At 43.4% G+C, this 13,854-nt stretch overlaps 1 protein-coding gene across 11 annotated transcripts in view; it reads right to left on the reverse strand.

Moving 5' to 3' along the window:
• The window catches only part of RIN2 (Ras and Rab interactor 2), a 65,425-nt gene that overhangs the window by 13,426 nt on the left and 38,145 nt on the right, over nucleotides 1-13,854 (reverse strand). For 9 of the 11 annotated variants that reach the window (XM_042038882.1, XM_042038883.1, XM_042038887.1 and 6 more), the window contains 5 exons: nucleotides 11,081-11,273; nucleotides 10,740-10,851; nucleotides 8,814-8,886; nucleotides 6,405-6,496; nucleotides 2,201-3,322 (listed from right to left, as the gene is read on the reverse strand). In XM_042038882.1, coding sequence (XP_041894816.1) covers nucleotides 2,201-3,322; nucleotides 6,405-6,496; nucleotides 8,814-8,886; nucleotides 10,740-10,851; nucleotides 11,081-11,273 — 1,592 coding nt within the window. Of the gene's footprint in view, nucleotides 1-2,200; nucleotides 3,323-6,404; nucleotides 6,497-8,670; nucleotides 8,887-10,739; nucleotides 10,852-11,080; nucleotides 11,274-12,127; nucleotides 12,218-13,854 lie in introns of those variants that run through there. The other 2 variants (XM_042038891.1, XM_042038893.1) reach the window with 2 other exon arrangements.

Here is a 13,854-nt window from a genome sequence, read left to right on the forward strand (position 1 = left end):
CACTGCTTCAGGGAGGGTTAACAGCCTACAGTGCTAAGATTAGGAGGCATCTGTCAGAACTAATTAGAAACCCTGAAGCATATTTTGCCAGTGATTTTGCAGAAGTTTAACAATTTGATGGGACCCCTGTCTGGGAAACTTAAAAGATCTGCTGCAGAAGTCTTTTACTTGCAAGGGTCCACGGTGCAGTTCCGGAAGAAAAGCTACACGATCACAAAGGTCATTACAGAGACATGGGAAGAAGTTCCAAACACCGAGGGCTTCACTAAACTTGGGGGTGCTGCTCCAGCACCTACTGAAGTTCAGGAGACAAAAGAGGGTTAAAGTGAAGCCTGAGTGACTCAGAACGGAGGAGTATTATCCCAGAAGCACACATCCAGCACCAGGCTGACACATTAGAGAAAAAAACTGCACCACCTAAGTGTGAACTGACAAGACAGGATAAACGACTACTCACAGAGTTAAAATTTGGGCTGCAATTCCATACGGAAACAGTCAAGCAAAACTGTGGACAACAGGCAGGGCTCTACTTCATAAAAAGGTCTCTATAGGGATGACTAAATTTTGCTGTCACATAGTTATCTGCTTAGATCAGCAACATCTGATGCTCCTGATCCACTGCAGTTGTTTGCTGGCGCAAGCCAAAGGCAGTAGGTGACTCAAAAGCAAGTTCTTCCTTTGTTTAAACCAGCTCACTTTATAAATTAATCGTGTTTAGCCACATGATAAAAATCAGACTTTCTGTCCCTGAAGAAAACCAGGGCAGTTTTAGTTGTTGTATTTTATAGCTTATGCTACTCCAAAGCCTGAAACATTTAATAGGAGACAACATTTTTTCCAGTCTTGGGAGACCCACAGTCCGATCAAACCACACCCTTGTGAAATGAAAAGTACACAACAAACCAAGCTTTCACAAAATTACAACCAAACTGCATCTGTATTGCTTTGTCAAATATCCAGCACTCTGCAGAAACTCAGGCAAAAATGCGCCTGCATCCCCCGCTTAATTTGGTGCTTTTTCTTCCATGTAACACCCACCTAACAGTCTTTGTTATTATAGTGAGAGTATTACATGTCTCTGAGTCTCAATATCGAGGACACTCTTCACATTTCTGTATTTGCTTTAGCATCCTTGTGACTTTTGCTTGACTTTGTGAAAATGAAGTTGAGGTTATGTGAGAATACTTCCTCTTGGTTGAGGACAGGCAGAATGTCAATATAAAATTACCCTCTAGTCCCAGAGAAAGAAGTATCTGCCAATTTTGCACTGAGCCAACTGTTGGGACACTGGGATATGGAGAAAAACAAGCAAATTAGGACTGAAGTGAGCTCACAAGAAAAGTATTCTGCCCTGAGGCGTGTTTACCTCTTAAATGTGGCTTACAGGCTCTTTTACAAATACTGCTCAGACTCTGCAAGAGAGGCAGCGAGATTTATGCAGCAACAGCAATTTCACTTTTGTGGATACACAAGTCTCTCTCTGCTGTTAAAACATATATTCTAACATATAGCTCATCCACAACCACTCACAAACACATATAAAGGAGTAGTACAGAAAACTGGGGATCAGCAGCCCCTTCTCTCTCTCTCTCTCTCTCTCGCACACGTTTGTTTTCTAAAGCTCTTACGTATCCTTTTATTTAGTTTCAAGTGCCGGGATAGTACAGCTTTGCTAGAAGTGACTTAAGAATGTCTGGAAGAATCCGATTTATTTCAAAACTAAGTTGTCATAAAATGTCTCTCTGCTCTTAAATGTCACTGGTTCTGAATAAATTCTAGTTCTACAGCGACAATCCATACGGTTAGATTTGGCAGTTTTAGACCAAACACTGAGAACTATGTCAGCCCAATTCAGGGAAAAATATATGTGTGCCAGCAAATAAAGGATTCTCTGTTGTTAACAGTACAGCAGCTAAAAAAGTAATAATCACGGGTAAAAAGTCCACATTGCACTTATTTTAAGGATAACTTCTTATGAACAACTTCGTAGTGTAATCATTTGAAGCTGATAGGGTAATTTGGGGTGGGGATGGGGTGGGGACAGGGGGAGGGGGATGTTGGTTTAAGACTCAAATACTCGGTGGCTCAAGCTCTACTAGCAAAGTTAGCCCCACCTTTCTGAACCAGACAAAGACTATCACTATAAAGACAGATCACACATTTTCACCCTCCCCCCAAAACACAGGACGGTGTTTCTTACCTATTTGGTCTTCAGGAATCAGTGATTCGATTGGGGGATCAAGTTCGGAGCTTTGGGACAAATAGTTCTTGACTTGGGTCATGAACTGACGAATTGTTTGCAGCATATCAGTGCTCGAAACATGGCACTCCTTGTTTTCTTGGAGAAAGCTGACATAGTCCTGTACTAAGCATCCAAAATAGGTGCGTTTGTCCCGGGACATCTCTGCAATTTTCTTAATCATCCTCTTCTCGGGGGTCATGAAGGAACTGAAAACTCCGCTGACTTTCCGTAGCTGAGATTTCACAATCTTGGGGAGAACAAATGAACTGCTTCTTTTCTTCTTGGGCTTCAAAGGGGGTGCCATGCTCTCTTGGTCACTTTCCCCCTCAAAGTCCTCCAGGCTGCTGTTGGTGTCCCCCTCATAGCCAAAGAGCGGCATGCTCCGATCAAAGTCCAGCGAGTCCGACGAGGAGGTGGAAATGCTCATGTCGCTCAGTCTCTGCCGGCCTCCATTCCACGGGACGTGTGACTCAGAGATGGCAGCCGGCGTCTTTTTGGAAGCTGCTGGAGCTGGCTCGGGCAGGGTTTCACCTGGAACAGCAGCTGCCTCGGGCACGCGTGCGGAGCCAGGCCGGATCGCCGCCGTGCTCCGGGAGGCACCGTCCGCCTCGGAGCACACAGCCTGCTTCTTCAGCCGAGGAGGCGGAATTGGGGTGGGCTTGTTCTGCAGCAAATCCAAGCCTCTCTCCTTATGGTTGACTGTTTCTGGCATGCTCGCCTGCTTTATAGTCCTGGAAAGCTGTGGGCTCGTGAGGGTGCTATTAATAGCAGGAGGTGGCGGCCGGGGCGGGGGGGAGCGAGGCCTCGCTGTGCCATTCACGTCTTGAGTTCTCGGGCTCTGCCTTTTCAGACTTCCACTAACATCCTGGCTGTGCACTTTCAAGAAGAGGGGATTAATGAAACACAGCGCTCCGTTGGTCTGGCTGCACTCCAGCTCTGAAGGCGTTCTGGTTCGTATAGAATGCACTCCATTTATAAGGCAGAGCTGGCGTGAGTCTTTGCAAGCACTGTCCAAAGGCACAGGCCTACAGGGAGGTGAAGGATCCGGGGGGTTGCTGTTAGCCAGGGAGCTCCAAAAGTCTGAAAATCATCATTGCATTAACGTAAGAATGCAAAACAGCAGGCAGATGGCTTTCAGAACATTCTGCTCAACAACATCAGTTTAAAGTATCAAGAAATTTAGGCAAGATTTTATTAATTCAAAGGGGCAAAAAAAATCCAAGTGAACCTCTTAAAGCACCCCCTGACATAACTGCATGCTACATTCCTGGGGCTGCTCTTACCCATTTATAAATACCACGACCAATGCATAGCTTCCAATCAGCCCACTAAGCTTAAAATTTAACCGAAAATCAAAGAAAGGAACAGAGACTGTAACATAATACTTTTTACTGGCTTGAGACCGAAATGAACACAAACTGCTCACTAGCATCTCACTCAGGAGCAATAAGGCAAGATTCTCAGCTGGTATTAATAAGCTCACTTCATTAAAGACAATAGTTGAGAGTATTTACACCAGCTAAAGGCCACTTATGGAAACTCTACAAGTATCTTGGTTCGGTTTCTTTTCCTAGTGAACGCATGAAACTATACATGAAAAGACAGATCACAGTTTGCTGTGGTGCATGCACACATCACCTTCAGCTGTGCAGACCAAGTATTCAAGTGTCTGATAAGGGCACTGGCCTGCTCCCCTGCCTTTGCCATGGGGACGTTTTGCCTGAGGATACAGACATGCAGCAACACATAAAGAGACTGAGTGTGCAGTCCCACACCAGCAGCATGGAAAACCTATGCTACCCCAGCAAGCTGCAGCTGCAGCCTCTGCACTTATCCCAGCAAAGTGGCAGCATGTTTGTGCAACCGAGTCACTGCTAAAGAGCATCGGTTCCTGAAGGTATGAAGACTGAAACCAGATGTGTCCTTGAAGGCAGCAATCATGCTGAAATAAGGGCAGAATACCAGAGGAGGGAGATTTAGTTAAAATTTGCCAATCATGACATGGTCCCTTTTCCCACAGAGTGTCAAGATGCCTCACTGGAGGCAACTGAGCAATGACACCTCGGCCCAACTGCATGAATGTGAAGCATCCACAACAGGTCCATGCCCAGGCCACCGTGTCCTGCCTGTGGGGCAGAGGACAGGAAATAGCCCATGGTGACAGGCCATGTATATAGACAGGCACAGGCATGTTTCTCTACATAGTCATGCTGTGTTGCTGGTGTTGCCAGCTTCATGACTTCACATCCTGCCTGCAGATCTCTCAGTGCCTGTGCTTGGCACGTGGCTGCTGCAAACACATGTGATATAAGCACTGCTGCAGGTGAAACACAAGGGAGACTGAGAGGGAGTCTTATGTTCAGCACATGAAACCGTACAGGTTGGCAACAGCCTTGAAATCTTTACCTTAAGGTCCTCCTGATGCGGGGTTTGATGGGCTACGTGCTGTTGACCTGTGTTGTGCAGCTCTCCCTCTGAGCCTACTGCACAAGAGAGCTCTGAAAGGGAATAAAACCCTGTGCTCACGCACCACGGGATTTTGTGCCTATGTGTTCCTCAAAAAATCCTCACACTTTAAAGGAAGGGCTGTTGGGAGTTTTTAGGCCTCTCTTGAGTCCACAGCATCGAACAGCTGACTTTCTGGTGCGCTCTTTCTGCACGTGGACACCTAAAACTCCATTAAAATCTCAGCTTTGTTGCCTGGTTGTAGCTTATAGAAACTGTGATCTTAATCTGGTGTGTATGAGATAATTGATCCCAAATACAGCAATCACACAGACACTGATCCATCAATCTCCTCCTCAGCTTTCAAATGCAGTAGCTAAAGAAAAAACACGCACAATGCAGAGACTGTTTAAGAGCAAGACTAATTCTGCAGCAAGCAGGCCACAGTGCTCTGGGGTACTGGTGACAAAGTGCGGTTAGCCTGGAGGGCTTGATCAACATTATCATTATCATCCCCTCTGGAGAGACTCACCTCGTGTTACTTTAAGGCTCCCCTGGGCCACTGGGAGATGGTCTTCATTACACCGTATCCCAATCAGACTTGTTACTTTCTTTTTGCCATCTCAACACTGACCTCAATAGTACCATATTTGCCTCTACTCCCATGATAATCCATACTTTCACCTGATTACCTAAACTTGCAGACAAGCAGTGCAGAAGTAATTTATCTCCTCTCTAAAACAAAGCCTTTAATTGCATTGCTAGCTACTGCAGCATACCAAAATGCAAAGCACTGCAATACATCCCCGTGTATGACTTTACTGCAAAGTCCCACCAAACAGTTCAAGAGATCCTCATGCTAACACTGATTTAGAGAGGATCCTTTTCAAAATCAAAGATGATTTAAAAAATCTACTGCAACAAAGACTGCTGACAGTCAACCTTCCCTTCCTGGAAAAGGGAAATGAGGCCACTCAGCACTTTGCTCAGTGTGGAGTTGCTCAATGATTCATCTGGGTGGTGCCCAAGTTTCAAATCCCACCAGGCTTTGCATCCATCTCCTCCGAGCTCAAGGTATGCTTTACAATGAGCCTGTGTTTAGCTGCAGCAGCCGAGCGATGCAAGAACATGTCCTTGCCTTGTCTTTTGGACATGTCCTTGCACTGTCTTTCGGTATCTTAAGAATTTCGCCTAGCCCATGCCCATGGATACATTCTGCAGATCCTATTTACACACTCCTCATTTTCTAAATATGCCACTTCATTGAGGCACTGATCTCAAAATTCACCATTTTAAGTCTGCATGTCAATCTGAACAGAAGTTTTATTAACAGGGAACCTCAGCTCCTACACTCTCCTCACAATAAATTATAAAGCCAGTGCCTGCTATATGAGCACACAGACAATGTTAGGTCTTGGAGCAGAAGCAACATCAACCTCTGTGCGGGGACTGTGAGATTTGCTTTGCTAAAGGGCTGCCCAGAGAGGGGAGAGAAGAAGGAAGAAGGAAACAGCACTAACAAAAATATCACAGAAGGCAGCGAAAGAAGGAAGAGCACCACTCCTTGGCCAGAACAAGGTCTGGCAAGTAAGAGAAACTGCTTTTCTAAATGAAATTTGTATCATCACAAACCAGTATGAACTATTTACTGATACAGCCTATTTCTTCAAGGTTACAGGAGTGCTACAGGGAAGGACATCTATAGAGAACTACTTACTCAGTCCAAGCTGAGCAATCTCTTCAAGTTCAGCTTCTGTCTTTGCTGCAGCAATTGCATGAGGCAACTTCAGTGTGAATGGAAGGACATCCCTGTTTTCAAAGAAAAAACCATTATGGTTTTCAGCAACATCCATAGCTTTAAAAGCTTTTTTTTTTTTAAACTCTGGCAGTGGCTGATCTCTGATTATTTTCTTCTTGAGCTGTGGCAGGTAGCAAGATCCTGAAACATACAGCGCAGTTAAGCATTACCGGCCCCAGGGCTCCTTTACATTGCAGAGTGCTGTGAAGGGCAAATGACAGACAAGTGCCCAGGACTTTCCACTAGGATCATTTCCACAGAGCCATCCAGTATTTTCTGCCTTTCCAAAAGAAGCTTTTACACCTGTTCTTCTACAAGCAGATCAGTGAGATGCAAACTTGTTATCTGCCCATAATACTTCAACAAAGCTTCTTACTTTCTGAATACACTGTTGACTGCTATTCCAGTTTTCAGAATAAAAATTTCAAAGAGTAGTTGCACAGCTACTCTAAAAATTTCTAAGCTAAGGGTGTGTTGGTACTACTCTATTCTAGGCTGAAGACACTTCATTTAAGAACGTTTTTGCAATTTATTCTCTTGTGTGGTTTCACTTCATTGCGTACTAGACATTCACTGGATGTTGCCAAAGGGAGATAGATCCATGAGGAACAGCATATACCAAATCCAGCGTAAAAAACTTTTAGACAGAGATTTTAAGGGACAAAACCAAGCAACTGTATGTGCATTGTACAATCACTGCCATCAACCAATAGTATACCTCTCGCCTGCCCTGTTGGTACCAATACCCTCAAGCAACAGTGCATGCTAAACTGCAACACCTGTAGTAGAAGCACCCATGGAATTCAGACTAAATGAGAATCCTACACAACTGGTGTCAGCACGAATTTTGGTTTTAAGGCTGTGAACAAGCCAACCATCTGCTGTAGCACAGACAGTGGGTCTTTATCACATAAATATTCTCTATGTTGTATGTTAGCTTCTGGAAAAAACAGGATCTCAGAACTCCACTCACACTCAAATCAAACATATGCACGAGACAGATACACAAGCTAAAAAGCATTTGAAAGGCACTTTCAACTTGGTACCCACAGACAATACAGAGTCCAGATCATCATCATGGTCTCAATTCAAAGATAATTAAACCCTGACTCCTCATAAAAACTGGTTGGGTACCTCCTGCAAGAAATTCCCTCTCATTTTAGAAAATCCTCCTGGATTTCCTGTGATGTACCAAATGGTAATGTCTCTTTTTCACAACAGCTACCTATCTGCCTCCTTCAGTCTACACAAAGCAACTTTAAGCCCTCAGTGAAAGAAAATGGACAGACTAATGCCAAGAAATCTCTGTGTGCTGCATGATCCTGTAGGCACTTAGAGAGAATTCACCAGAGCCTGGCAAGTGGGCAGAACTGGAAGGGTGACGAGATAAGGATTATCTCCTCATCAAACCAGTTTTAAATGCATTTTCAGCTCATTTCTCATCAGCGTGCTGGCCAATTACCTATGTGGTATCAATGCTGCTTTCAGCACATGCATGTACAGCTCAGCTGAACAGAGGCTGTAGCAAAGGGGTCTAAGATGCTTCTCCACCACAAACAAAACCAGCAAGCACAGCAACCCAAGAGCATCCCACACCAGAAATCAGCATGGTCAGCATGAACTGGCAGCCTTACTTAATGGGCAGTAAAAGGACTGAGACCATCACAGCTGCCTCTCCCTGCTTCCTTCAGAAAGTGTGCACATGTGCAGTTTGGTTGTGTTGTGACCTGTCTGTGCATACATACAAGGCTCAAGCATCAGTCTGGAAATTTTTACCAGTAAACTGAAGTCAAATTGAAAACAAAAGATTAAAAACACCAACTACTTTTTTTTCTGCATACTACCTGGAAAACAATTTTGGCAATCATAAACTGCAAACCTGACAAGGCCATTTTTGTTGTTCGCCATTTAAATTGACATCTCTCAGCTGTCATATTCCACATATCTGACATTTTTCCATTTTGCTCCAAAAATTCTTTTTACCAGCTATTCCAAGAAATGGGACTCTGCAAGCTAGTTTATGGTCATTTTTAAATGAGCCACAGAGCACTTAAGAAAGCATTACAAGATACCAGCTAAAGTAAAGTTTAACTTGGCACCACCTCACAGCTGGATGGGTAAAATCACAGCAGCCTCCCAATAATCAGTATGAAGTAAGACAGAGACACTTGCTTCTGAGACTCACCTCTGATTTCTTCCATTATGTTCTAAGACTACCCAGGAATATTTGCAGATTGGCAACATAAATATCATGCTGAACCAAGTCCTCAAAACTCTTTTTCTCGAGACAGTCCAGCAGATGTGACTTGGAACATAACACCATCTTACCTGCTAATACAGTAGAAAGCAATGAGTCTGAACAAATCAGCAAAACTTATTCCAGACCCCTCCAAGGAAAACGCTGCGAAGAAAGTTACAAGAAAGAATCACACATTAATCCACTATTTCTTTAAAACGTTTAATAAAACACAGATTTTTGCATGAAGTTAGTAAGTTATCACCATCAAACTAGCTACTATTTGGTTAAGAGAAAACAACTCTGTAGAGGAGTTCATATCTCTGCTGAAGGCACTCTCAAGAATATACTGATAATCTTGGTGGCTGGTTTGCTTTTGTATTCCAAGCATACAGTCTAATTCCTGTAAAACAGATTGTGTAATGAGGACTGCACAATGTTTTGCTAATAGGCAACAAATCAGTAACTGAGGCTTTGTTTGCCCACTGTACTAATATACCTAATTTTAAATCTCTTATTTCCTCCTCTTGAATTGCATTCTACTCACTTGTCTTCGCCCCAGGTGTGTAGAACCTAAAGGGAGACAAATTTTCTTTCACTCCCAAGAAAACCATTTTAACCTGAAGACCCTTAAAAAACTCAGACAATTCTGTTGCATGCCACTGCCTTGCACAGGGGAAGAGGAAGACACGAGCAGTGCCTTTCATTTTTCCCCACTTCATGCCATTGTTTCTTACTGATATAAATACTTGTTCTCAGCAATAATGAGGATTACTTCACGGTCTCTCTGATGCCAGTAGCAAATCTCACCCAATGGCTACAAAGATCAAGCAGAAGCAGCTCCTAGAGTGAAATGATCCTGATCTTTTTGCCTCTGGTCTAAAACCTCAGCTGTGACAAATGGCTAAAACCATCAGTAAATACTTCCCCCTTGTGGAAAAATTTTGTTCATAAAAGACAATATACAATTATTTTCTAGATGGAAAATGATTAGCAAAACAAGCCTATATAAACACAGGCCACACTTAGATCAACTATTACTGACAACTTTCTCTTCTCTTTGCCTTGCCTTGCCTGTAACTGGAACAAAAGCCAGACACAAAGAATTAACTTCTTGTTCCTGGGGGCAGAGGAGGGAGAGATAAAAAAGGGAAAATTCAACTAAAATTATGTCAGTTTACAAATTGAAATAGAAGATAACTATAGACTCTCTGTTTCAGGGAAGTTTAACTGAAATTGTTGCTAATTTTTTCCAGTTTTCTCTTTCTTGTTAAAACAAAGTATTTGTTCCACTTGCAGTTTCAGCACCACATGCACTCACCAGCTGCAGCTTCCTTTTTTCATTCCTAAATCTCAAACTTATTTATCACACCCTCCCTTCTAAAGATATGAGGGCATTACTGGTTCAAAACAATTTGGAGTCCTAACATTTGCTCGTTTCTACCAAAAAAAGAAAGAACAAATATAGTTTTAACTTTAAAAAAAAATCATTGATCTTGCAACAGAAAAAGTTCTAAAGGGTTAAAATCAATTTAGCTATTACACTAAAAAAAAATCCCCACCAAACCAACAAAAACCAACAAAAAACCAACAACCCATCCCACACCTAAACTGTGGACAGAGAGAGCTCATGACAAAGTTGTATCCAAGAACAGTCCCCTGAGTACAAGGAAATGCAAGGACACTTCATTGAAAACAGACAGGATTACAGCCTGTGTTTCTACAGAAGACACATATGTTTCTAAGAGGATAAAAATAAATGAATTCTGGATTCAGCAAGGTACATTCCAGCTGCAGCAGCCTGAAGCATTTCTGTATATCTGCTCTGCTCCAGGCAGAACATGCCTGACCCACTCCCAGAGCCTACCCCAGAGAGCAAGCAGGACAGGCACCCCATGACGTTACTTGCACAATTTTGGGTATCCTCTGCTGTGGGATTCAGCAGCGTGAGCGCTCCTGCATCCTACAGGGAAAGAGTACCTAACCAGCAGCTGAAAAGCATGTAGCTCACAACTTACTGTATGTGCTTTCTTTTATGGCAAATTCTTTCAGGCAGGACCCACAGTCACTGGACAGACGCAGAGAGATGACTTTCTTCTGCAGCCTTGCAGATTTCCTAACCAGAAATATCTGTTGTGGAAAAGGCAGAAGGACATGGTTTAGGTTCATCACAGATGCTACAGTAAATACAGATAAATCACAAAAGGAACCAGAACAACCTCATGATGTCTGATCTAAACCATACCAGAACTTTACTTGGTCATTATTGTATTGGGTCCAACACCTTGGTGTAAAATGGCAGCAGCACAACATTTGGGAAAGGCAAAAATGTCCTCAAAGAAGTTGAGATTCTTCTTACCCCAGGAGGCTGGGCCTGCAAAATTTCCATGGCTTCAGCATCATTCAGACCAAGCTGCAGCCACACAGGGTGAGTATGAAGGAGCTTGTCCAATATGCTTAGCTTGTTGGATAGGCTGTCATATCCAGAGTCCCGGGGGCAGCTTTTTACATCATTTTTCTCAGGAGAGACATTATCCATGTCCTTTATTAGACTGTGGGGGAAAAAAAAAAATTAGACATGCTAACCTCCTATGAACAATCACTCAGGTCAGCAAACAGAATTATCACAAAGCTCATGGCACTGCTGGCACTCTGGGCTGGTACTTCTCCTGCTGAGAATTCATATATTTATGAAATATAATTCCCTTTTAAAAATTCTCTTTAAAGGTTCTCAATTCAAAGCCAGCTTGAAGATAAGCCTTAGCATTCTCCTTTGAGGTTGGAGAAATTCAGCCATCACTTCAGATACAATTGTATGTGCAGATGTGATTGACTGAACATTTCACTTGCTTCCCTTGCTATGCTAACATATGGAAAAGCTTCTCTTCAAGGATATTTATGCAATTCAGATACTTTTATTCCCAGATTGACTGCAAATGCTGCAACCCACAGAAATCTTGCTCTCCCCTGCCTGCCAGAAAAATCCATTCAATACTCTGATAATGGAGCGACCCACTACCTGTTGGTGGTCATTGCACCAGACATAGGAACTTAAGTCTGTTTGGAGGGAGGGATCAAATCAGATCAAATTTGGAGGGAGTCCACAAATCAGCACCACTTCATCTTATGCCCAGACTACTGTCTCTGCTCCAGCAGCTCTATTGCCTTCACAGCTGCATATCCATCTTTGCTCCCCTCTGCTAAGAGGTCAGAGTGGAAGCAGGTGAGAAGGAGATGGGAAACCCAAGAAAGAAACAAGAAAAACATGTTAAATCCCCAAATAACCCTCCCTAAGGCACAGCTTCCTTAAAAAAAATGTCATAAGTGGCAGTCACTTTTTATGGTACTCCTGCTAAATTCTGTAAATATTTACTTTTTTTTCCATTTTGCCATGAAAAGTCCTTACCTTGCATTTTAATACTACACCTCCCAGGATCAGAAACAAGTAAAGAATTGTGTATTTATGCTCCAAATTCATTTGGCAGTGGATCGACTCCTATGTGAGAAATAAAGGCTAAGCTAAGTGTGAACGTGGCAAAGTAATGCAAGGTTAAAATTTATTTGGAGTGGGGCATCTAAAGTGACTGCTACGTTCAGTAATGAAGTACAGTTCTTGGAGGCTACAGATACTTGTTATGAAAAATCCAAATAAACAGAATACTTTGAGAACTCCTTTTGTTATGCAAAGCTTCACCATCATCCATATAATACAGAACACCCAGTACAAGTGCACGTGTGTTGCTGGCTCAAATTCCTCATTTTTGACCTAGAAGTACATCCTGTGATTCTCCCATGCTAGAAATCACTCTGGAGCAGTTACTCTGGTAACGGCTTCCTGATGACAATATTTAGGAACAGACGAAAAGCACCCTGCAAGCTCGACTGACTCCCTGAGATGTCAGGCAGAGGATGTGTTCCCCCTACAGACCTTTTCTGTCGCAGAAGAGGCCCTGGGCGGCAGAGGGCAACACAGCTCCACCTCCCCACTGCACACGGTGCAGTTCTTCTGAATTCCATGCTCTGGACAGGCCCTAAGCATCACTAACAGCATTGACCATCCTCATTATCCCAGCTACTGTACCCACAGCAAGTGGGCACAGAGTTCACAAGCACAGGAGCACTGAATACTTAAAAAAGAAACAAAAAGCCTCTCCACCCCCCCAAAATCCCTGCACCACAGAAAACAAGCCAAACCAAATTAAAACCTACCAACCAAACAACAGAAAAAACCCAACGACCAAACTGCTTTCTTCTAGCTTTGGTCAGCGACTTGCAGCATCTCTGGAGAGGACAAGCAGGGAAAGTAAATGGGGCAGAGAACTTTCACTGTATGATCGGGTAACAACAGGCAAAATCATTTGACTTTTCATTACCTGGATCAATCACCACTACCAGCGTTTGCCTCGTTCTTTTCTCCTCTGTTTGCTTATTTATGATGTGATGCTTTTCAGATTTCCAAGGCATCCCAAACGCAGATGATTTCCCCCCCTGCCCATAAGCATCAGAAGCTTTTACTAACTGCCAATATGCCCTCGAGGGGCACAAAATACATAGAAACACGTTGGGTGCAGGAGGGAAGTACTGTTTACATCGGTCATGACCAGGTCTGAAACTGCCTCAGTAGGAATGCTGGGTTACCCTTTCAACCAGTCCCAGCAAAGCCTAGTGTCGCAATGGATGAATCTCCAGAAAGTCAAATCAAGAGCCACAAGTGTTTTCCTGAGCTGTACCTCCAGTAAATACTGCTCAGAAACTTCCCACTCACCCTCAGTGCCAGTCAGCTGCACTACAAACCAAAGGGAGCTGTGGCAAAGTGCAAGTTATACACAAATGCTGGCTGCAAGCTTAGACAGATAGAAATTATTTCCATTCCTTGTCAGGAGGTGAAAACTAAACATGCTGCAGGGGGAACATGTCCAAGAGGGAAAAGTGTTCTGCCTACTAAAGACAGCTACACCACATTCAAAAGAAGGTGTGTGACTGGTATGAGCTAGAATGCCCGGCATTGCTCGCTACCACAAGACCACCTAAAGCTGGCAAGAGTTTGCACAGGCATGTAGGGTCGCGATGTTCCTCCTTGGTAGGACTGGCTTCATGCTGTCCCTCACCCCCTACACCATTATAAATTGGAAG

This window comes from Corvus kubaryi, unplaced genomic scaffold, assembly GCF_017639235.1.
Source record: "Corvus kubaryi isolate FWS band 111438036 unplaced genomic scaffold, C.kubaryi_AGA036_p1.0 37393, whole genome shotgun sequence".
Classification (NCBI taxonomy): Eukaryota; Metazoa; Chordata; class Aves; order Passeriformes; family Corvidae; genus Corvus; species Corvus kubaryi.